Source organism: Schistocerca piceifrons, chromosome 1 (genome assembly GCF_021461385.2).
Source record: "Schistocerca piceifrons isolate TAMUIC-IGC-003096 chromosome 1, iqSchPice1.1, whole genome shotgun sequence".
In the NCBI taxonomy this organism is placed as follows: Eukaryota; Metazoa; Arthropoda; class Insecta; order Orthoptera; family Acrididae; genus Schistocerca; species Schistocerca piceifrons.
Genome location: NC_060138.1, coordinates 554,237,433 through 554,263,865, shown reverse-complemented (window position 1 = coordinate 554,263,865; position 26,433 = coordinate 554,237,433). Strand labels below are relative to the sequence as shown.

Below are 26,433 nucleotides of genomic sequence, written 5' to 3'. Positions count from 1 at the left end.
GCGATTGTAGCTGTTTTTCAGTTCCCCGAGCGGTTCTCTCAATATCTGCCATTTCGACGCTCGCACTACGATTGAAAGGAGCGACAGTGTTACGATCTTCCGCGGTGAAACAACTTCGGAAGACCAATTTTAGTATTTCGGCCTTCTCTCTGTAGTTTGCCGTCTACCTCCTCCTCCATTGTAAACTGAATTCTCGAGTTTATACTGTTCAGATGTTCGTGGAACCGGCTTAGTTCCTCCCTACCATGTCTCCACAACACAAACGTGTCATCCACGTATCAGTTTCGATGCCGGGGTCGTCGCTGAGAGAATGAATAGATGATTTTGACCCACTTACTGATTTTACATACGACCAAAATCTATTATGGTTTTTACTCAGGTCGGTTGACAACCTCTTACTTTCGAAATAATTGAACGCTTCTCACATTGCTCTCCTTACGCTCATTTTTGTTTCGTTCAGCTTTTGTTTGTCAGCTAGGCTTTTATTTCTCTTGAGATGAAGTGCTCTTTGTTTACGTAGCGCTTTTCTAACACGGCTATTAAACTATGGTGGATCATTCCCATCCCTTAAAACCTTACTCCGAAAATACTTGTCTAGGGCATATTAAACGATGCATTTGAATTTTTTCCATTTGTTCTCCACATCTTCGTCCTCATCTCCGAATATTTGATGCTGACTGTTGAGATATTTTAAAATTTGTATTCTGTCACCCTTGCTGAGCAAATATATCTTCCTATCTTTCTTGTCATTCCTTGTAGGACCCGAAGCTATAGATACTGTCACAGCCTTATGATCACCGATACCTTCCTCTAGGTTAACTGATTCGATAAGTTCAGGTCTCTTTTTTGCCAGAAAGTCTAAGACGTTACCCTCATTAGTTGCTTCTCTAACTATCTGCTCAAGGTAATTTTCTGACAAGACATCCAGAACAATTCGACACGATTCCCTGTCTCTGGGACCAAATTTGATGGCATAACACTCCCAATCTATACCTGGCAAGTTGAAGTCACCACCTATTACAACAGCATGATTAGGAAAATTACTAATGATATTCTGCAAGCTCTGTCTGAGGCGCTCTACAACTACAGATCCTGACCCAGGTGGTCTATAAAAGCATCCTATCACCATATTTGACCATTATTTGATACTCAGTTTCACCCAGATTAATTCACATTCGGAATCGGTGATAACCTCGTAAGATTTTATCGAATGTTTTACTGCAATAAACATTCCAGTCTGAACTTAGGATTTCATTGTCATTGACGTCTGGCTTCAACCAGCTTTCTGTTCCCAATACTATCTGTGCATTATAACCTTCAATAAGCGATATTAATTTTGGAGCTTTCCTTGGATGCTCCTGCAGTTTATTAAATCCTATTAATCTTTTCTATCGCTGATCTGCGAAGAGCAAGATACTCTGAGGTCGCTGTGGCTAACAAGCAAATCTTATTTGCTCCGAAAGGGGGGGCGGGTCCTCTAACCAAAAAAAGCCCCAAGTGCACGCCATACGTACACCGCCAACCTAGTAGCCGCTTCATGTGTGTATTGCACGCCTGAGCTGTTAAGGGGAACCCAACAATTCTGCACTCGATAGCGGAGTTTGAGATATTCGCATCCAATACTGCTGCAGAGCCGTCAGAGCCTCTGGTGTAGACCTTTCACTCTGCTCCAAACCAGAGGACCGCAACCAACCCTGGGTACGATGCAACAAGTAGCTTAGACTGCATCCCGCGTGCGTTGCCAGTTGCCTTCACCAAATCAGCCAGCCGCCGAAAGGAGTCGAGGATGGCCTCTGAACCCATGCGGCAGGCGTCATTCGTGCCGACATGTGCCATTACATGCAGCCGGTGGCAGCCAGTACTCTCGATAGCCGCCGGCAGGGCCTCCTCCACATCACGGATGAGACCTCCCGAAAAACATACCGAATGCGCACTGAAATTCTTTATCGCCTTGCCTGCTATCTCCGTGAGGGGCTCCATCACCCGCCTAACATTGGACCTACCAATGACTAGCATACCCACCCTCTGTAGTTGTCCGGACGGGGCATATGGTCAGCACACCGCTCTTCCGGCCGTTATGTCAGCTTACGAGACAGGAGCCGCTACTTGTCAACCAAGTAGCTCATCAGTTTGGTTCACAAGAGCTGAGTGCACCCAGCTTGCCTACAGCACTCGTCAGACCGGATGGTCATCCACCCAAGTGGTAGCCCAGCCCGACTGCACTTACCTTCGGTGATCTGATGGGAAACGGGATTATCACTGCGGCAAGGCCGTAAGATACAGAAGAATGGAAAAGAAAACAGTTTGGCTTTACGGAGACAATTGTGACCTTGATAACAGACGCGAGAGAAAAGAAAAATCGAGACGCTTTCATGGGATTTTCCGACCTGGAAAAAACGTTTGATAATATCAAATGGTGGAATATACTCGAAATTCTGAGAAACATAGGGTAAGCTATAGGGGAAGATGGGTAATATTCGGTCTGTACAAGAACCTAGAGGGTATAATAGGAGTGGAAGACCAAGAACGAAATGTTCGGATTAAAAAGGGTATAAGACAGGGACGTACTCTTTCGTCCGTCCCTTTCAATCTATACATCGGAGAAACAATGACGGAAATAGAAGAAAGGTGAAAGGACATCAATGATAAGATTTGTTAATGAAATTGCTAACACCAGTGAAAGTGAACAAGAATTACAGGATGAGTTGAATGGAATGATCACTCTGACGAGTACAGAATATGGATTAAGAGTAAATCGAAGAAAGAGGAATGTAATGGGAAGTAGCAGAAATGAAAACAGTAAGAAACTTAACGTCAGAAATGGTGAACGCGAAATTGATGAAGTTAAGTAGTCCTGCTTCCTCGGCAGCAAGGACGACATAAAAAGCAGCTAGTACAGCCAAAGAAGGCACTCATGGCCAAGAGATCTCTGGTAACATCAATGATACGTTTTAATTTAAATAAGTAATTTCTGAGAATATACGTTTGGAGCACAGCATTGTATGGTAGTGAGACATGGACTGTGGGAAAGCGGAACAGAAGAGAATTGTAGCAGCTGAGACGTAGTGCTACAGAAGAAAAAAGTTAGGTAAACTGTTAAGATAAGGAATGAGGAGATTCTTTGCAGAATCGGGGGGAAAGAAATATGTGGGATACAGTGTCAAGAAGAAGGGAATGGATGATACGACTTGTGTTAAGACATCAGGGAATAACTTCCTTTGTACTAGAGGCAACTGTGGGGAAAGACAGAAAATGGAATACGTACATCAAATAATTGAGGACGTAAGTTGCAAGTGCTATTCTGTGGTGAAAAATTTGGCACAGGAGAGGAATTCGTGGCAGGCAACATCATCAAACCATTAAGAAGACATCCGTACGGTAGAACAGAGAACATTATGTCAAATTATTAAGAAAATACTCTTTTAGTATCTGTTTCGTTGGTTTTCACCAAAATAATTATTTGTGGTAAATTCTCTATTTCCATTATGTGCAGTTACAGCTGCATGTGAAATGGACATAAGGTATGGGGAAGCTTTCAGAGCTATAATGGAAATGTCCGCAGTTCTTGTGGCACAAAGTAAATTGATATTTTTGTTTTTGTTCTCTCGTTATCTGTGCTGCCACTGAAGCGTTGAGGGTTTGTGAATCATATGTACATATAAAATGAAGTGCCGCGGCCGTTCGGTACCTGTAGAACATCAATTAGTTAATTATACTTCTCTCTCGCTACCTCTCTCGGATTCATCAATAGAGCGCAATATGTGATCAAAGTACACCTGGCCAAATACAGTAACTCTTGCAATTACTAAGAAATTACTTCGGTTATATGGAAAACTAAACTGTGACGTAATTTTTTTTTTGCTGGAACTCAAAGGCAAAGAAAGGTTATCTATGAAGTGTTGCATTAATAATATGAGTGTTACTGTCTTCACTATCAGAGTGATACATCAAAACAAAGATCGATCACTGCTCGCATTATTAATAAAGTATTTTGCCATGCCGTTTTACTCCATGATTTTCAACTTTCTACTGTAATTTTAAGGTGTGACATGTTTTATTGGAACAGTAAACGACCGGTTCATTAGAAGTAACGTGAAAACGGTGAAGTCTCAAGGGAAAAGGTGAAGAAATTAAACCTATTAGCAGTTTTGAAGGCAAAATAATATTATTGTTTAGTGTAACATGGTCATGACTGTGCAGTGTTTTAATGCAGCAGACAAAACAGACCATTAACAGAAAATTGGTTGGTTCTTGGAAGTCTGAACTGTATATTCGTTGTACTCGTATTTTATTAAACGTAATTCCACGCATTGCCAATTGGCGAAAGAGATTTATTTGCATACTCTACTCTACTCCGGTCGTCCTTGAATTATTACTGAATTGTGGCACACTATTTGCTTCAGGTAGTTAAAAAAATTCACGTAAAATAGTTAGTTATTCGGAATTAATGTTAGTCAACTCACCTCACGTAGTGCTGTTCCTCACGATACTGTTTTACGTCCTTTCACTAATTTGAAGTTCAGCAATAGTGTGCATTTACACCATATTTGCCTGTTATGTTTCAACAAATTTCTCTGAAGTTCTAATATGTGCTTTAATGTTTGACCATTTCAGATACTTCGGGATGTTCGTTATCTCTCCCCGAATGTCGTAGTGGTAGGTTTCCATTTGTTAAGAACAACGATCAGGCCTCCCAAGCGACTGGTCGTTACATTTACTGTGCGGCATAGTCTGAAGCACACTTTCTTTTTCGTGGCCTTTGTTCCGTATCTTCACGGGGCCTGCTTGTTAATCTTCGATTTGGCAGTGGTAGTGGTAAAGCTTGGCCTGCGTCTAGTGTTATCCAATGTGAAAGCGTGTTACGGAGATTGCGCTACCTTTAACCGACCCTGATATTACCTCGCGCCGTACAGTTGCCGTTGGAGTGGAAGAACCTGGTTATGGTACACTCACTAATAAGGGTATGGTCCAACCGCACATATCAAAACCTACCCTGATATTTTTTGCTCAGGAGGAATACACCGAAAGAAACGCACTGTCAAAATTTTAGCTACTAAGGCTCACTGCAGTTATTTGAAAATGGTTTAAATTTACTTAGATTTGCCGCGCAAAGAACCACTTAAAATAGCATTTGTACAGCTTCACACAAATGCAAGATCTAAACAGACGCACGCTACTGAGTCGCAACAAGTATTTACCAACATTGATGCAAGAAAAGTTGTACGCCTTGCTTAGTTGCACCCTAGTGCAGCCCATGATCGTGCATTCTTGATTTGCTCAGTGCGTCATTAATATATATCCATAGTACTGGAAAATACTAACATACGATGTGCATCGTGAGTTCATGATGTTTGTGCAGGTTGTTAGTCAGTAGTTTATAAATTCTGATATATCCCCGTATAGTCAGATCCAAGAGGAACTGTAAAATTTCACTAGATACTAGATAAGAGAGTGTCTGGAATCGCTGATATTTTCTTAACCACACCACTGATAGATAGACACTAGCCTAGAAGTCTATCTCTAACAAGCTGTCGACAGCAAATAGAGAAATTAGATTTAGAAGTAATTTGAAATTATTTTTTATGAGGTGGATTACTTGTCACCAACAGCACAAACAGTGCAACAGACGTCCATTCTATGCAATACTAGTCACATTTAAGTAATATCAGTCACGAGTCACAAACGATAGGCTTCGATTGAACGAAGTACTCCGGATTTTGACGGTTGAATGAGAACAGGTAATCTCTACTAAAAATGCACAACGAGAGTTATTTCCTTACGTCACTCGGGATGTAGATTGCAGGTCCACTTTGGGTGCTGCAGTTGTTTGTGAAAAAATGTATCAGCGCGGTTGAAGGTTATGCTTTAGTATTAAGCCTAGAATGAAGTCATTACAGACGATTCATTGGTACAGGTTCGAAGAATGTGGAAAATCAGATCCGTGATCTCCTCTTCAAAGAAACCATACTGTCAATAGACGTATGTAGATTTGAGAAACAAAATAATCTCTGTCAGGACTTCCGGATAAAAATGTGAACCACTGTCAAAATCGACAAGTATAGCTAAACTCGATGAAAGAAGAACCCTAGCAGACGCAGTGGGCATCGTACGACTATTTAGAGCGTATCCACCTCTAACAAGCACGTAACACGAACTTATATACGTCTCCATAGCGATGTCTGTGTTGTCGCAGCTCCATAGACGACTACTGTTATCGCCTGCAGCTGTTTGTGCTTCACAGTTAAAAGCAGGCTACAATTTTACCAGCAGGGATCTTTTTTCACTGACTGCCTAATGATTCATCAAGTTTCAAAGGACTTTTTATTGACAAGTAAACGACGTACAAAGACAGACGTAAAGAAAAGGACGATATTTGAAAAGATGGATACATTCACTAAGTTTACAAGTCCCATCTCGCGGTTCGCGAGCACGTCAGATGGAAAGCGTGGTTCGCGAGCACGTCATATGGAAAGCCTGTGACGAAACTCTACAAGATGGCGGCAATGCAAGCGAAGGGTTTTTGAGTGTAGAAGTATGTGAAGTGTGCGCCGGTTACGAGCGCCCAGCGCTCATTCCTGCGCAAATACGAAAATGCTGCACCTATTCGCCTTAGCATTTTCCGCTCGTTTCTAAATACTGGTCGTTTGTGTAAAGGGTAAAGCACGGAGTAATCGCGTGTCTCAGAGAAAATCGCGGAGCACATGAGACAGAGCTTTGTGTGCAGCCCACAAAAGCCAACCGTTCGTGCAAGCTGTGAAGTGGGTATTCCACTGGAAAGGGTGCGGCGTTTGCATGACAAACCCTACCGTTTGAAACAATTAAAGCGCTTTATTCCGCATCAGAATGCCTGCTGATTCCAGTTCTGTTCCCGAATGCAGGAAGCTATGGGAGATTATGATGACTTTGCGGAGACAACGGTATTCAGGAACGGGGCGACTTCCCAACTGTCGGGAAATGTGAATCTTCATAACGTGAGAGTGTAGGGTTCTGCAATTGCCGCATGTACGTGTGGAACTGGAAAAGGGATTCACCAAATGTGAATGTTTGCTGTGCTCGTCTACCTGGATATGTTGCAGTTGTGGTTGTTGCCACAACTGACTGCTGACTCCTTCCATATTTCTACAGGACGGCTCTCCAACTGATTTGAGGAAACTCTCCCCGCCTTTCCCGACAGAGAACTACCACACCGTTGGATGGGGCACACTGATCTGGGTGATATTCTTTGTTTACATAGCTCACCCTCACCCTTATTTCTATCGCCAGATCTCACGCCATGTAATTCGTTCCTTAGGGGTTATATTAAGGACGAAGTTTTTGTAACCCCATCGCCAACAACGATACAAGAACTGCATCAATGCATTACTGCTGCTGCGACGGACAGTGACAAAAATATGCTAGTGAACGTATGAGGGGAACTAGATTGCTGTTTGGATGCATGCAGTGTGGCCAAGTGTACATGCATTGAACATTTGTAAAATGTACCAGAGATGTTTGTGAGTATATCTATCTTTTCAATGTATCACCCATCTCTGTTGAATGTTTACCTGTAAGTAAACAGTGCTTTGATACCCAATGAATTGTTTGGACTAGCACCGTCTTACGCTGAGGTGACAAAAGTCATGTGATGCCTACTAATATCGTGTCGGAGCTCCTTTTGCCCTGCGTAGTGCAGCGGGTCCACGTGGCATATAGACTCAACAAGACCCCTTCAGAAATATTGAGCCCATTAACGCCGAATTCTGTCCTAACGGATACGTTAATCATGCGTCCCTCGTTGATTCCTGCTGTTATCTGAGGCACTATTACCGGCCTGTTAGCAGGAATATTCTACGAAAATGCCGCTGCTCTCGGTCGTTAAGTGAAGGAGCTTGGCAACTGCTTTGTCAATGGAGAGAGTTAAGGCCTGAAGTTTGGTATTCTCTCCTCACTCTTGACACTGTGGATTTCGGAATACTGAATTTGGTAATGATATCCGAAATGCAATATCCCATGCCTCTAGCTCCAGCTACCATTTCGCGTTCACAATCTGTTTCTTCTCGTGGTGCGGCCACGATCACGTCGGAAAGTTTTTCTCGTGAATCACCTGAGTACAAATGAGAGCCCTGCTAATACGCTACCCTTTCATACCTTTCGTAGATGACACCACCAAATGAGTATATTCCCACGACTTTCATTGTAGTGTGTGACATGCACACTCGCACTGTTTGCTAAACACAGAGTTTTATACCCAACGAATCTAGTATTGAATGTGAGAAAAATCCGTTTCGGTTGTAACTAATTTGTCTTTTTTATTGCACCAGCAGCTTCGGAAGCTACATAATTAGGTGCCATCAAATAAAAAAAAATCAAGAATATGTGGCGATCGAGCCTGTCAGTAACAATTTTATTCCATCACAATGTTCCTCACTGGCGGATGTTCACCTCATCAAATGATTTGAATACGAGAAACTTGAGGCAAATTCAGAACGTGCTGGATAGTGCATTCGTCTGGTATACTGAGTAACAGACTGTGTTGTTTAAAAGTAACAGTGTTATCATGCTCTTCAATAGAAAAGACCCACTGGCAGCGGAGTGTGAGAACTGTACTATGCAAGTTTAACTGGCGATACTGAACGGATACACTGAAGCACGGCATGAATGTCTACAGTTTTGTTTGAATATTACGAAGAATTAACATTAGGTGAGGAATCAAGGAATACTCATACTTACGCCCTCTATTTGTCGCTACAGCAGAGTTCCGAAGAAACGATTACATTAGATACAATCTTAACGGATCCATGTAAGCAGTCATTTCTCCATCTTGAGCTTTGTAAAATGCTTTAATCCTTCTTGGAATTCTATGGAAAAACAAGAATCATGGACACATTTCTACGCCAGTCAGTCACACTCTTTAATGCTATCCATCTGAGTTAATCCATTGTGTGGACTGGATTAATGCGACAACGCTCTGCAAGATGAAACTGGTCCCATCCAAGTTCGGACTGGTGTCAGCAGACACCACAGGCCATTGCTTTCGGTTGGTTCCTGTCACCCGCGGGAAAGTGTTCCCCAAATGGACACAGTGTGCTCGTAACTTAGCTTCCTGAAAGAGGAGGTTATCGCAGAAATTGTGACTTTAGGGCTGCACTACAGGTCTTAGGATCCTTTCCCGATACTGCACTGCTCTCAGGTTACCATAGACAGCAGTGTAGATCCAGATCTTTTGCGAAGAGCTTCTGTGAAGTTTGAAAAATAGGAGACTAGGTACTGTGGTAGACATACGCCGGACGTAGGTTTCCTGTGAGAAATCGGCTAAATCTTACGCAGTTTCACCGTGAAATTCTGGCGGCATGTAGACCAACTGCAACGGCACGTCCAGCCGTAGTGGAATGGTGCGTCAGTTTCATAAAAAACGCATAGAAGTTGGTTACGCTCATAGGGAACGAAGGCCATCGATATCCCCTTCAGACGAGAATGTCTAGGCAATCGACGAATTAATTGGCAGTAATCGCAAACAGCGTCTCTCGAATGGCAGCAGGTAGCTGTCATCGAAGAACTGAAATTTTGTTTGAGAGTTCTGATCGTTTTGTACATAGGCATGATGACAATGTGAAAAAGTAATGTCATTTCACTATGTGCTTTATAGCGCAGCATCCCCTACAAGCTAGTTGGCCTGCCATAATAATGTGTAAATCACTTTTCAAATTCACCTCGCAGCTAAACCAACAGTGAAGAGAACCCGCCACCCCTGATCCAGACTCAAATCCAGATGTTCTCTTACTCATCTGATTCGCACACACATGTGCTCTGGGTTTTGCACTTTCGAGGTCAAATTGATCACGTGGAAACAGGCATAGTCTTTCCTGTTATTCAAAAAGGGCATCCGTTTACCTGTTGCTGTTGTTGTGGTCTTCAGTCCAGAGACTGGTTTGATGCAGCTCTCCATGCTACTCTATCCTGTGCAAGCTTCTTCATCTCCCAGACCTACTGCAACCTACATCCTTTTGAATCTGTTTAGTGTATTCATCTCTTGGTCTCCCTCTACGATTTTTACCCTCCGAACTGCCCCCCCCCCCAATACTAAATTGGTGATCGTTGATGCCTCAGTACATGTCCTACCAATCGATGCCATCGTCCAGTCAAGTTGTGCCACTAATTTGTCTTCTCCCCAATTCTATTCAGTACCTCCTCATTAGCTATGTGATCTACCCATCAAATCTTCAGCATCCTTCTGTAGCACCATATTTCGAAAGCTTCTATTCTCTTCTTCTCTAAACTATTTATCATCCACGTTTCACTTCCATACAAATACTTTCAGAAAAGACTTCCTGACACTTAAATCTATACTCGATGTTAACAAATTTCTCTTCTTCACAAACGCTTTCCTTGCCATCGCCGGTCTACATTTTACATCATCTCTACTTCAACCATTGTTAGTTATTTTGCTCCACAAATAGCAAAATTCATTTACTACTTTAAGCGTCTCATTTCCTAATTTAATACCCTCAGCATCACCCGACTTAATTCGACTATATTCCATTATCCTCGTTTTGCTTTTGATGATTTTCATCTTATGTCCTCCTTTCAAGAAACTGTCCATTCCGTTCAGCTGCTCTTCCATGTCCTTTGCTGTCTCTGACAGAATTACAGTGTCATCGGCGAACCTGAAAGTTTTTATTTCTTCTCCATGGATATTAATTCCTACTCCGAATTTTTCTTTTGTTTCCTTTACTGTTTGCTCAATGTACAGATTGAGTAACATCAGGGATAGGCTACAACACTGTCTCACTCCCTTCCCAACCACTGCTTCCCTTTCATGCCCCTCGACTCTAATAACTGCCACCTGCTTTCTGTACAAATTGTAAATAGCCTTTCGCTCCCTGTATTTTACCCCTGCCACCTTCAGAATTTGAAAGAGAGTATTCCAGTCAACACTGTCAAAAGCTTTCTCTAAGTCTACAAATGCTAGAAACGTAGGTTTGCCTTTCCTTAATCTATTTTATAAGATAAATCGTAGGGTCAGTATTGCCTAACATGTTCAACATTCCTACGGAAACCAAACTGATCTTCCCCGAGGTCGGCTTCTACCAGTTTTCCCATTCGTCTGTAAAGAATTCTTGTTAGTATTTTGCAACCGTAGCTTATTAAACTGATAGTTCGGTAATTTTTGCATCTGTCAACCACTGCTTTCCTTGGGATTGGAATTATTATACTCTTCTTGAAGTCTGAGGGTATTTCGCCTGTCTCATACAGCTTCCTCACTAGATTGTAGAGTTTTGTCAGGACTGGCTCTCTCAAGGCCGTCACTAGTTCTAATGGAAAGTTGTCTACTCCCGGGGCCTTGTTGCGACCTAGGTCTTTCAGTGCTCTGTCAAACTCTTCACGCAGTATCTTATTTCCCATTTCATCTTCATCTACATCCTCTTCCATTTCCATAATATTGTCCTCAAGATCATCGCCCTTGTATTGACCGTCTATATACTCCTTCTACCTTTCTGCTTTCCCTTCTTTGCTTAGAACTGGGTTTCAATCTGAGCTCTTGATATTCGTGAGCTGTAATTTGATTGTACCGTTCGTCAGCTGGAATTATTGCTCCGGGCGTCCTCAGGAGGAGTATATCTGCAGCATTTTGTGACTCACGACTGTAACTAAATTTGTGTACCCCAATTTGTCCTATAACTTCACATATTTACATCCCTTTCTCTTGTGAAGTGACAATGAAAGGGCTATCTTTCCTGGAAATGACCCTTCCAGGTTTGTAGCACAATCAGTCTACTTCTTCCATTTTGTTTGATTCAGCTAATGACATTGAGAGTGAGCCGAAGTAGTGTGAAGACTTCAGCACGCGATTCCCGTTCATCGTAAATATCGTAAATAACATTTTCGAAATATGTGTGAACAGCTTACAAGATATGGGCTATTTAATTTTACAAATAACATGAAATTCATTCAGGGAAACAGAAATTAAGCCAGCCTGTGGGACAGAGTGAATGGCTGAGCGTTAGATTGGAGAATATGTATATGTTTTGTCCTAGACGTTCTTTCATTTTCGTCCTGCAGAGTACCCTGCAATGCATTTAATTTTTCAAATATTCTGTTTCATACACTGATATTACGTATTGAACTGGAAACCGGCATCAGATATGTATGTGTATACTTTTTCTGTTCTTTCTCTTCTTTTTTAGGCTTGGGAGTCCACGTTGATTAAATTTAAATTAAATTCGTTTGTCTGCGGACGGACGTTTATCGATGGCAGGCTTTGACATGGCGCGTAACGTTCTGGTGAACCCACCTGGCGCGCGTTATCCAACCGCCGCTGACAGCTCGGCTATTAATAGCCCCTGTTCCCGCCGGATGCCGGGGCCCACCGTGTTGTCACGTGATCAGTCGCGTGATGGTCGCATCCGCTCGGCAAAACTGTATTTTTCGAGCCATTTGGTACAGCTGTCGGACGCAAGCCTCATCCTGCGTTAAGCAACAGCGGCTACAAATAGTCGAAATTCGGCATAAAAATGTTTTCATCTAATTGTCATTTAGTTCATACAGTTTGCACTCAAACTACGAGGGCCGCTCTGAAAGTAATGAGCAACATTTTTTAAAATTTTAATCTTTATCTCTTTAGTCAAATCACGTTTATCACCTTAATCTACACAGTTTCTTTCAAAGTCTGAATGTAATATAAAATTACATACGTTGTCGTGTTGGAAGACAGATCTGGAAGCTGCAGAGAGCTGTTGAGATAGAATAAGAGTCTCTAACCCTTCTTTCCACTAAACTGTATTCTTCTAAAGTTTTGTCCCCAGCGCAGAAGACAGCTAGCCGGTCGTGGGATCTTCTTCGGCGGAAGCTGCTATTCTGTCTTCTCGAACTTGGACCTGTGTTTGTGCTTTTTTTGTGGGATACCACTTGCCCAGGTCTGGCTCTGCATCTACAGAGGGCAAGATCTGCAGTACTGACAATGATGGTAGGCGACACCTCCTATTAATGTATCATGTTTGTTTATATTTTAAAATATCACTTTTTCCACTGTCTTCTACAACACTCGATATAGCTTTCTTAATAATACGGTAACTTTTCTGACAACTTCCGATACAGAATACGACACGTCCGTCCGAAACACAGATACACCTCCGGCTCTGAAGAACACCCGAAGCAGAGTGACTAGCGCAGCCGAAGTACTTCGTCTCCCATGCGCTCCAAAGCGAACCAAAGGTGTCCGAAGCATTTCGGTTGTAATATCATGCGGCTTATGTTTCTCAAAACTAGTGAAATTTAATAAGCAGAAAATGGTAGACTCACAGGGAACCATGACAGACTGTCATACTAAAAACTGGGTTAAATACAATGAAAAGTATATAAATAATTAATAAGAGAAATAAGCGTTTTGGCACTTAACGCCTGAGTGTTCTGGCCAATCAGAAGCAAGTCAGTACAATTGGCGGACTCTCCCTTGGGTCTGGTACATACTCTACCATCTGTCGCTTGTACCTCACTCCACTTTTGTACCATATGCTACTTCACTTGAATCAAGCTGCATCAGGGCGAGCTCCTAAGAAGACAAAATACTGGCGGCCACAACCAGGAATACCACAGTACCCTTACCACAGAGCTCCGCTCCAGCATCCCGAAGGCATTGACGCACTACTTGCCGGGTATACTCCACCATCTTGTAAAGCGTTAGCCTTGCGTCTGTCCCTTACCAGAAGCTAAACGATGGTAATCGGAGGGCACCAAGTCGGTACCAAGGGGAAATGTGAAAAAGCGTCCCACCCAAAAGGCCTGATCCTTTCCATAAGAAACGAGAATAGAGAGGACGCTTGTTATCATGTTCCAGATGCTTTTGAAAAGAGTGATTATCGCGCAACGCAAGACGTAGATTAGAAAGTGTTTGAATACAGCGGGCAGCTTTTACCGTTTGTCCACGTGTAGTCAGAAAGCCACACGGCGGCGCCCCGGGAGACAGCGCCCGTTAGTTTCGTGGCAAATGGCACTGTCTCCGCTTACTTCTTCGATGAACAATCTAAGTGGTTTGGCGCTTTGCTTGTTGCTCATAATGATGGAACCTTCTCCGATCGGCTGCCACAATAGAGACTACTCATAAAGAAATTGTCTCCATCATTTTGAAATCTCTGATGAAGATTTTGGATAATGGTTCTTCTCTGAAGACTGTGCTCTTCGGTCAATAAACGTGATCCCAAAGGGCACATACATGTCGATAACCTATGTTTTCAGGTATTTCTGCACTGCACTGTGTCCCTCTGCAAGTTCTGCCGCGGTTTCTCTCACTGTGATGCGCCTGTCTTTTCTAGTGAGCTCATCCACTATTTCTTTGTTTCTTTCCGTGGAGGCAGTTTACGGCGACCGTTACGAAGCTCATCTTGGATACTCTTTTTTCCATCTTTGAAATATTTCAATCGCCACCGAACACTGCTAGTCCCCGTACCAACATCTCATTAGGAACATTCAAGTCTGGGGTGAATTTCAGCAACATTGCCTCTTTAGCAAGGAATTCAATGACATCACTCTGTCGCAACGAAACATTGATGTCGACCATTTTGGTAGTTCTGCCTGTGGACTCTTGATAGGGGCTAATGATATCAAAATATTGCAACATATGTTGCAATGTCTATAAATTACAATACTGCTGCCGTTTTTGTTTTAGTGCTTCAAAGAATTTTAAAGTGGGTTGCTCATGACTTCCTCCCTCACTCTCTCTCTCTCTCTCTCTCTCTCTCTCTCTCTCCCTGTGTGTGTGTGTGTGTGTGTGTGTGTGTGTGTGTGTGTGTGTGTGTGTGTGTGTTTGTTTTTTGTGTGTGTGCATTATGTTTGTAGAAGGAGGGGGGACAGATTTACGTCACCTAAGAACACAAATAAAAGTTGGTAGGCTATGGAACAGCTGACGTTTCCTTGAGAGTTAAGTACCTGATTGTTAAAACAGTTTGAAAGATAGACATGTTATCTATTGGCAGATGTATAGGGGGCGTTCACAGTATGGCCTGATACTAGGAAAAAGGAAATACGTGTTACAATGGTTTTGTCATGGTGGTCCTATTACAAAATCAGGTTGGTCACCAGTTAAGACGTCTACGGACAAAAACGGATTTGTTCAACGGCCATATGAAGAGAATAGTTAACGATAGTCCAGTTCAGTGTGGGATGAAGATGATCGTAAGATTTCGATCATCTACTTTACTGATACTGTTCCATCAGTGGCTGAACAGTACTGATTTCGTTGTCTTGTCACCGTTTCGGGTGACATTATTCTGATAGTTTGTACTATAAAACGAGTTTTGTCGAGCCATAAGTGTTTCGCCTTTATGTTTTGGAAGACGTCATCAGTGTCAAGGTTAGTAGATACTGCTCTATGTGTGTTCTTGTTCTTATTCTGATTTTAGGCTTGTTCTTCTACTTTCTGTCATTCATTGCTGAAATTATGAACAGTCGTTTACTTCTTATTATGTTTTGAATTCACAAGCGAAGCGTGTACGGCACGATAGAGCTCGTTTTATTCAGTTGCATACATACGGAGCTAACGTGAAAATCAGAAACACACTAACATGCTTGTATTTTGTCGCAGGACTGTTGCATAGGAAATATGTATCTAGACTTGTTGATGCAGTTTACAGTAATGTTTATGACTGTTGCCTGTGTTTTTGCAGTTTTACTTTAGACTGGTCATCACGAAACTCATGATGCTATTTACGTTATTCATAATCGAAATACTCAGTTAAAATTGTTTTCTTAGCTAGGGGTTTACCTCATATGCAACTGTTCGTGCAGATGGTTGTTGTCTTGCAAACGCCCCCATCTGCTGACTCAGGGATCGAGACGTGGCTGCACGATCCGTTACAGCCGTGCGGATAAGATGCCTGTCATCTCGACTGCTAGTGATACGAGGCCGTTGGGATCCAGCACGGCGTTCCGTATTACCCTCCTGAACCCACCGATTCCATATTCTGCTAACAGTCATTAGATCTCGACCAACACGAGCAGCAATGTCGCGATACGATATACCGCAATCGCGATGGCCTACAATCCGACTTTTGTCAAAGTCGTAAACGTGATGGTATGCATTTCTCGTCCTTACACGAGGCATCACAACAGCGTTTCACCAGGCAACGCCGGTCAACTGCTGTTTGTGTTTGAGAAACCGGTTGGAAACTTTCCTCATGTCAGCACGTCGTAGGTGTCGCCACCGGCGCCAAAATTGTCTGCATGCTCTGAAAAGCTAATCTTTTGCATATCACAGCATCTTCATCCTGTCGGTTAAATTTCGCGTCTGTAGCACGTCATCTTCGTGGTGTAGCAATTTTAATGGCCAGTAGTGTATATTTTATGAACTGGTTTCTCACCTTGTTTTATTTTCGGTGATCTTTGATGCACTGATTTCTTATCAGTTCTTTTTATCAGGACACTTGAAAATGTCCTGAATTCCCATTTAAGCATCCCTTAAATCGAGCAGAAAAAGCGGACGTTTAAAGTGGAAGTGGAAATTTACTTGTGGTTAAACGCGACACAAAGAACTTGTCAGACTGGAGACGCTGCATTACATTCCATGACAGTGAACAGCATGAAAAGAAGAAAATGGTTTTCTTTATGAAAAAAAAGATGATCAGGCGGGAGTAAAGAGGAAGACTGATGTATGTTTAAAAATAACTTACGTTAGAGGGCGAATATTCACTTCGAAATTAATTAAGGTTGGATGATCAATTCCTGCAGGACCTAGTACAACAGTATTGACACTGTAATTAGACAAGTAATTACTTTTCCTGCGAAGTTATCAGTTACTCTAAAGTTGATGCTAATGACGGAGTCTGTCAAAAAGCTATGCTTTTGGTCTGTAAAAATTCACACTATCAGCACTACATCTCATCGGGTCTCGACGACATGTTTCTTTAGCGTTAGAGTAAGGTAGATTCTTAATTTTCTTTGTAGTGGCCTCCGCTGTCGTCTTCATTCTACGCTCTTTTAATGCTATAACACGTTTCTGATAAGTTTCACTTTCGAAGTCAACAGGATGTGCCTCAGTTGTATAGTAAAGTAAACGCGTTCCTTCCGCCACGTTGCCATATTCTATCTTGTTTCTTTTCATTATCACAATGTCAGTACGCTGTGGGAGCTCTGAATTGCACAGCTGCTTGAATGCACACATGGAGCGAACGCTCCGGCTTCCACTGATAACATTCGGGTAACATCGTATGCGGTTTCACGGTTCCGTAGAAAATGCAGCTGTGACATGGGGATATCAACTTTAGGTAGTCTGACAACTCCGTGGGCTCTTGTTGTGCGTTAAAAGGAACTTTTAAGTCGACACTAAGGCCGAAAATCTACAAGAGTACAAACAGTACTGTGACAGGTGGAATACAATCGCTTAAAAACATCTGTCGCAACTCTTGACCCCGTTTAAGTGAAAAGTATTTTAAATAAGTCTCCAGGGGTGGATGTTACACGGCAACTGGAGAAATGAGCTGAAGAAACGGTGTACACTATGAACGCATTATTTGAAGTACCTTTCTTTACTAGACGTTATTTCATTTTCTACCCGTGCCTAATCGTCAATTATAGCAAAACTGTGACATAATTAAGAAGGCAGACGTAAGGAACTTAAATGTCATGCTGCACATCTGGAAAAGAAAGAAGTTCATGGACTGTTTTTACCTGTACAGCAGCCTATGAGCTAATACTTGTGCTAGGACAGCCACGACGACTAATTTTGTGATGAATGAAGAAGTAGAACGAAAGACTTTCAGGTGAACATAGAAAAACATATCTGTGGTTACTCATGACCATTTGTGCAGAAGCTGTGGAAAGGATATATACCCAGGATTAATCGACAAAGTCTTGAAAGACGGTAAGGTCTCTAAAGCAAGCAGAAGAAAAGATGTTGCCTTAATGATTATGGCTTGGCTGTACTAGAGTTGCCCGTTGTAAATACAGTGATGTGCATAACTTAAGGACGACAATAACTTTCGCATGATGAGTCACTGCTAAGTAATGTAGATCACTGAAACTTAGACCATGCCTAGAAAAAATTACTACTGTATAGGGCGCAAAGTAACTGAAATAAATGCGCACTGAGACGAACAAAGGTGACCCTCTTATTCAAGGACTATATGGACACTTACGTCACTGCGTTTTATGATGATCGCCTGGGCATTAAAAAAGGCGGGACGTGGTTCTTGTGTTCCCATGCTGGCGACAAGGATGATGTGGATTTCTTGTGGTAGGACGTTACATTGATCCATCAGAGCGGTTGACAACTGCGTGCTCAATGAGATTTAGCTCGAGGGAAAGGGCAGGCCAGCCCGTTCGTAGAATATCTTCTCGTTCCAAAACTTCCCTCAGCTGCGCAGTTCGACGCGGCCGCGAATTGAAATCGATGAAAATGAAGTCTGGGCGGAATGCAGCCATGAAAAGACACACGTGATGACCGAGTTCAGAGTCATGGCAACGTTGACTAGTGAGAATGCCTCGTTCGAAGATTTACAGGTCAATATGCCCTAATAACATTATGCCTCCCACACTGTAATACCTGGATCACAAAAACGATCATGTTCGACAGTATTCCTGGGCGCATTACGTGTTCCCATTTCTCGCCATAAGAGAATTCAGAATGCACCTAGTGACATTGTCGAACATAATAGTTTTGATGGTTCAGTTGTTATGGTGTGGTGAGGGGTAATGTAGGATTGGTTTACTGACTTCCAAATCCTTGCACATGGAACACTTACCGGTCAATGTTATTGCTGCATTGGACTACTTAACCCTTGTGTGTCTTTTCAGTGGCGTATTCCGCTATGCACTCATTTTTATGGACGACAATGCGCGGCCACCTAGAATTACGCAGTTGGCGGAGCTCTTGGATAGGGTATTCGACAAATGGATTGACTTGCCTGTTCCCTCGACTTAAATTCTATCCTTCAAGTGAGAGATGCGTTCGGGAGATGTGTTACAGCACCTCCATATGCAGCAACGACTGTCCAGCAGTTTTAAACGGCAGTGGTTGAAGAATAGAATGCCCTACCACAAGAAATCGTTATCAACCTTGTGGCTATTATGGGAACACGTTCCAGAGCATGAATTACGCAGAGTACTTAAAACTGGTAATTGTTGTGCCTGTATTAAAAAAAAAGGTAATGCGTAGGACATATAAAATTACTGCCCCGTTTCTCTGCTGCCACCTTTCTCAAAACTAATAGAATTAATTTTGAAAGACAGTTTAATGAATTACCTGAATAAGTACAACCTTTTATGTGAATCATAGTTTGGTGTCCAAAGTGACACGATCATGGAATAAGCCGCAATAGAATACACATGAGTGGCACTGCCTACTCTTGACAAAGATGAGTGTCCGGGCTATTTTTTGATCTTTCTAAGGCTTTTGATACTGTTGACCATAAGATTCTGCTAAATAAGCTAGAAACATTAGGAATATGATGGATAATTAACAACTAATTATGATCATACCTAGCAGACATGGAACGAAGAGTAGAGATAACGCATATCTCAAGTAATATAAATTTTTAGTAAAACACGTATCACAGCCAAAATACGTTAATATTGAAGTTCCTCGGTGTAGCATTTTAGGACCAGTACTGTGCCTGATATACATGAATGGATTTACGACTTGTGCGTTTTTGATACACTTCAGTGCTTTTCCTTTAGTGTTAGTCACAGGGAAAAATTCTCTTTGCTGTTGACAGCAACATTATAGACAATGGGAAAACAAAAACCCTCCTAAAGCGAATGAAACCTTCAATGAAGATTACAATTGATCAATAAACAATGAAATGAAATTGACCGCAAAAAAAGATGCCGAGAATTTCAGTTTGAAGAGGGAAAATGACACTATGAAGGTAAATGTAGGTAGCGTCTCCGTAGACAACGTAACAAATGAATAATTTCTAGGAATGAATATTGTATCTCAGTTGAGGTGGTGTTAACTCACAAAGATATTTGAAAATAGAATGTTATCAGCATATTACTCCTTTAGTGCTCTGTTATCAGTGTGTAATGGCTGGTGACTTTCAGTCGCGTACTAGTCATGTGTACACTGAGTTCTTAGCTAAGGCATTCCTTTCTGGGGATCAAATGCAAAGTATATGAATGCAAGTTTCACCCTGTACAGTAGGGTCATAAGGGTTGGGTTGTTTTGGGGGAAGAGACTGAACAGTGAGGTCATCGGTCTGAGGGCCATAAGAATAAGAACCGACTATAGTAGTCGAGCTCGTTGTAAAGACCTGTTCAGAACATTGTGAATTTTAACTGCATCATATGAATACTTTTGCCAGACAGTTGTACACATCAAATTTAACGTTGGTAATCGCTGGAAGAACAGTTTTGTCCATGACAATGAACAACGCCTAGAATGAACTCACGTTAAACAAGAAAGAATGAACATAAAATTCAAAACAAAATTTCCTACACAGCAGTAAAACTGTACAATAAATTACCAAAGATGAGTAAAGAAATTGCTAAAACAAACATATTTAAAAGGTTAGTTAGAAAGTTCCTGTTAACCTATACACTGTATACATTGAATGATTGCTTAAAAAACAAAGAGTAGGGAGGTGGTAAAAGTGCAACACAAATAACAATAACGATAGTAAACCTACATACCACACAACACTTCATTTTCCTTCAATCTTGATTTTCCTTTTTCTTTCACAATCGTTTTTCTTCTTTCACACTCGGTTTTCCTTGTTTCACACTCAATTTTCCTTCTTTCCCCAAAGCTATGCAATGTATGATAATACCACCTTATCCTCTTTCTGAGCTCAACATCTTACTCGTCATAGAGGGATGCTGACTCAGTTTTCCAGGCTAGAAAAAGGAAAGAGAAGGTGCACAAACTGGTCCTGGTAGCAGCTAATATACTGCGTGTATCGTTACGAAACAATTTATGGGTGTCTCTGCGTGTTTCTGTTTGTGTTTGTGTATAGTGTGTGAAGTGACTGGTAGTGATAAATAAATAGACATTGTTTCATCTGGATTTTATTATTATTAAATAACTTATTTGTGCAACAGTATTGTACCCTAGGGCTCTGTTCTATTCTGGAGAGTGGAGGCTCCAATCTGTATAAACCCGTCCTAGTTAAGGTTTCCCGTGGTTTCCCTAAATTATTGCAGGCAAGTGCTGGCATGGTTTCTACTATAAGCCCACGATCCTCTATCTGTTCCATGCTTGTCATTCTAGACCTGTAACTCTATTAATGACAATACATCTCCAGTATCCTTCTAAGACTGCTACTAGGACTACTACAGCTATTACCATTACTAATCATGATCATCCATTTTTCCATTTTTCTTTTTTTTGGCTTAGGACTGACATTAAAATATCACTTTCAGCGTAGGGAATGCCAAGTTTTATAGTTACAAGTAATAAAAGTACACCATTTGTGCAGTTTAGAATCATGTACACTATCTAATAGAAGTGTCCATAGACTCGTATGTAACACGGAATTGACCTCTAGATGCCACCAGAGGGGAATATTATGTTGTCAGCAGAGAAGCAGTAACAGCATAATGGGTCGGCGAGGAGATCTCAATGACTTCGAGCGTGAACTAGTCACTGGACGTCAACTGAGTAATAAAACCGTCAGGGACAATTAGATCCTTCTAAGACAAACCAAGTCGACTGTTGGGGTGTGACTGAGCAAGATGTGCGAAGGAACATCCACAGCTAAACCAAGGCCATACAGTCCTCATAGACCGACGGACAGGGACCGTATAGCATTGCAGAGTGTATTTATAAAAGGTTGCATGAAATCAGCGGAACCAGTCACTCGTTGATCCAAAGTGCTACTAGCAGCACAGTTAGCACTATCAATGTGTGTTAAGAGTTAAAAATAATGGGGCACAGTGGTAGAGCAGATCCTCATGAGGTGGTTTAAAGAGAGACGCCACTACACAGTGGATACCTGCCTCGGCGAATGGGAGCTGGTTCCCCTCATTCCGCTTCAGTTACCTATGTCTGCGATTGCTGCGCAAACACCGTATCCACGTACGGGTACACCATAATTACTCTAGCACGGAAACATTTGGGGTTACACTCACGTGGTATGAGACTTCCCGGGGGGCTCCACTGGGGGCCGAACCGCACAATAACCATGGGTCCGGTGTGGGGCGGCGGTGGGGTGACTGGACTGCTGTAGCCTGTTGTGGGGTTGTGAACCACCTAGGGCTACGGCAGACGCGAAGCCTCTACGTCGTTTCTAGGTCCCCCGTTCAGTACACACAGATACACACATACACACTGTAAGGTGTCAGGCAAATCCAACACCTTCCATGAAAACCCTGACATGATAAGCAAATCCAGTAGTATGTCACATGGCTCCGAATAAATCGTGACATTAAATTAACCAAAGTAATACGAGTAACGAGTGAGCAAATGGAATACCACAGACTAACACAAGAATGCCTAAATGCATGTCATACCTTCCCACCGTGAGACAGACGCAGGTCCGACGGGAGAAACGAGAACAGAAGCTGAGAGCAGATTCGTGTTAAGCGAGAAGGCCCTATGATAAGGGACGAACACCCACGTCGCCAGCTAACCGCTACGACCACACCACGCGCAAGTTTTTAGCGTGGGACGTTTTCGCGTCTCTGTTCCATTAGGACCACCCCCCAGCCCATGTTAAAAGCTAGAGCCCTCCAGAAGAACAGTATAAATCTTACGTTGACGCAAAAAGGGCCACACCACCCGCAAGTTTTAGCGTGAGACTTTTTCGCGTCTTTGTTACGTTGCAAACTTTAAAAACATTGCCCCACCACGAAAAGTATAACGTTTCTCATTGGATAGACAGAATTTTTGTAGGCGGAGCTTAAGGTTAACATTGAGACCCTGATTGGTCAGATGAAAATACAGCCAGATAGTTTTTTTTAAACCAACTTGGGTAAATTGTCGTAAGGAGAAGTTAGGAGGGAGTTGCTTCCGAGACGGCGAGGTGAGCGGAGCTGTACTGTCCACTGCTCCCTGACGAACACCGACAAGGTAATGAATGCACGCGATGCTGCATAACAGCGCATAAAGCTTCACTCAGAACTGCAGAAGTCTTATCTGTTACATCCCCTTTACGTAATACTAGTGTCGATCGTCAATTAAAGCTCATAGTGTTCACATTTGTCACTTGAAGTAAAAATCTGAAACTCGATGATTTTTCTGTTATATAGTTATTGAGAAGCCACATGAGCCACTGTAATTTACGACTAGTTAGATAAGTAATTAAAGATAATTGAGGGTCACTGTAGACTATTTTGATAGTTTTCTCTCTTGTGAAACTTTATTTAAACCTAGATTATAGATGTGATATGGCATAGGTCATCCTTCGATCCATTGTAGAACTTGGAAACCCATTCAGGGAATATTCGTTCACATTTTTGTTGAACACAGTTGGTTTTTACCATCCTGTATTAAAACATTTCCTTTTATCAATAGTGCAACTTATAAACGATGTTTTGTGAGTAGAATAAAATTTCCAATGGTAAACTTAACTGCTTTTTCGACGTTATTTTACCAGCTAACTAATAATAGGAAATCCTTGAACCCCTTCCACTAAATTTAGTTAGTATTAAGATTCCTTTGCAGGGAGTGCAGTGGAGCTGACGCTGAAATCATTAAGTATTTGGTTATATCATCGCTAGTCTCACTGAACTCCTCTGAATTCTACATGTCATGTGTGGTCTGACGTCTCCTTACCAGCAACAGGTCCCAGGTTCAAACTAGTCAATTCCCTAAAAAACACGCTCAGAGCGTCGTTGCGCAAAGTGGTAGGCAGACACGATGTAGAACAAACAGACACCACGCAGAATGTTTAGAACACACACACACACACACACACACACACACACACACACACACACACACACACATAGAGGATAACTGGAAACTAACAATTTAGAGTGACGAACCACATTATATCCTGATAGCGTAATGGCATAGCTACCATAACGCCACCTGTCTACTAACCTTTTATAGTGAATGCTCAGCCGGCCGCTAGTGGCCGAGCGGTTCTAGGCGCTTCAATCTGGAACCGCGCGACCGCTACGGTCACAGGTTCGAATCCTGCCTCGGGCTTGGATGTGTGTGATGTCCCTAGGTTAGTTAGGTTTAAGTAGTTCTAAGTTCTAGGGGACTGATGACCTGAGATGTTAAGTCCCATAGTGCTCAGAGCCAGCCAGCCAGTGAATGCTCATAGCGAGAAGGGTTAGTGCAAACCTTTGAAGCAAGTAGGCAACCATTCCATGGAGAAGCACTCGTGCTTCCTACAGTCAACTTACAGAGTTTGAAATGGGTAGATTGCGGGTTTCCGAATGACGGCGTGGTTCTTTTGAGTAATTCCCACACAAGCCTGACGTGCTGCGTTAGTTGTCCAACGATGGCAATATCACTCACATTCCCATAAACGAGTTTCTGGACGTCCACGCACCACAGACGCCAGCCAGGATCGTCATATTGTAAGAACGGCAGTAGCAGACTGTACAGCTACTTTAGGACAGATAAGAGGGCTTGGGAGCCCAGACGCGTCAGTACGAACTGTCGCGAACTAGTTATTAACGTTGGGGCTATGGGCACACATACCTCTGGCCCGTCTTCCACTCACGCCACGGTATCGCCGTGCACGGCTCGAGTGGTGCCGTCGGAAGATCACTTGGAAGATGGAGTGGCACGCCGTGGTCTTCAGCAATGAAAGCAGGTTCAGCCTGCACGCAAGTGATGATCGTTTGCGCGTACGACTTCGACTTCGTGAGCGCTGTCTCATAGACTGTATTGATCCAGATATACTGGCCGAACGCTAGGCCTTATGCTCTTGGGAGCGATAAGCTACAACTCTTGTTCCTCTCCGGTGTTTCTGGAGGAGACACTAGCCAGCGCTTGGTACGTATAGAACGTTGATAGACCCGTTCGTTTGCCGTTCTTTCAACAGGAAGGTGATGTTTTGTCTAAAAGGATAATACTCGCCCACACACTTCCCGTGAAACTCAATGTGCACTGCAAGATGTGCAGCAACTTCCTTGGCCCGAACGATCTCGTAAATTGTTTCCAGTCGAGCACGTCGGTACGAGAAGTGACTCATACGGCTCTTCTACCAACAACTTTTACAGAACTACGTGAATAGTTTGATCAGGCGTGGCATAACTTTTCCCACGACAGTATTCTTCATCTGTACGATCGACTGGATGCAAGCGTCGTCGCCTGCGTTACTGCTCTTGGAGGCTTCACGACGTACTAATATTGGTGTTTTAGCATGGGTCGATATCCAGTACGTCTGTGATCTGTAAATGTAATCATTTTATGTACTAGTTGTTGCGACAATAAACCTTGAGTTGATTGGAAATCTGTAAAAGAGTGTTCTAATTTTTCCCGGGGTGTATTACAAGTCCTTGTAATCGCTGTCGGAGTTCTGTTAAACTTTAGCCCAATGTTCTGCTTTATTTTCCCGCAGCCGAAGGCGGATAATTTCCTCACCATGGCATTGGTTATAGGGAAATAGCAGATATTTCACAGTATTAACTCCCATAATCGCTGGCGAGAAGTGTGACAAACGTAAATACAAGAGCATTGCGTAGAAGCGCCATAGTGAACTTCTGATAAATGGTTTTTATCGATCGCTCATAGCATCCCATTTGCCTGCCTCGTGCGGTCGTCCTGTACGGTTATTCGCGCCCAGTAAACTTTAATTTTAGTGTTTATCAGACCATCAACCAAGATACAGTGTATTTCCTTATTGATAATAAGACGGTAACCTCTTTGATGAAAGATTACCTATTTCTGTCCACCGGCAGGTGTCTTGGGTGAGGCACCGCGACATCCACTTGCTGACGGTCGGCCGCTACACGTACACCAGCGACCAGCGCTTCGAGGCCGTGCACTCGCCGCATTCAGAGGACTGGATGTTGCGCATCCGGTACCCGCAGAAGAAGGACTCCGGCGTCTACGAGTGCCAGATCAGCACCACGCCGCCCATTGGCCACCAGGTCTACCTCAACATCGTGGGTGAGTCTCATTCACTCTAACCCTTGCAGTCTTGCAGATACTCTTCAAACACTATCAGCTTAGATAAACAGGCTCTGCGGCATGACACCGAAATTAATGCTTGCCCATTACTATTGTGTATTGTGAGTTATTTACTTCCCGCCAAGTGCGTACCAGCCAATCCACTCGTGTAATCTTCACTTTTCATGACAAACGAAATCCCAAATCTGATTATGAGGCAGCCTAATTCACTTAATCTGCACCTTGTAATCAAGACTTTTATGGAAAGCAGTTACTTCTTATCAAAGCTAAGTATAAGACGAATTTAGTAACTTTGTTAGCTACATTTCCATAAGCCTACAACATTTCTTATTTCTGCCACACTCTTTTAAAATTTCCATAAGCTTATAACCATAGCTTCCAGGTAGCTAGGGTTAACTATGGGGAAGATGTGTGTTTACTTTTTTTTAACCCCC

At 42.6% G+C, this 26,433-nt stretch overlaps 1 protein-coding gene across 1 annotated transcript in view; it reads left to right on the top strand.

Annotated features, from left to right (window-relative positions):
• LOC124799275 (zwei Ig domain protein zig-8-like) overlaps positions 1-26,433 on the top strand; it is a 719,974-nt gene that overhangs the window by 515,527 nt on the left and 178,014 nt on the right. The window contains exon 3 of the mRNA XM_047262848.1: positions 25,768-25,978. Within this exon, the coding sequence (XP_047118804.1) occupies positions 25,768-25,978 (211 nt within the window). The remainder of the gene's footprint in view (positions 1-25,767; positions 25,979-26,433) is intronic.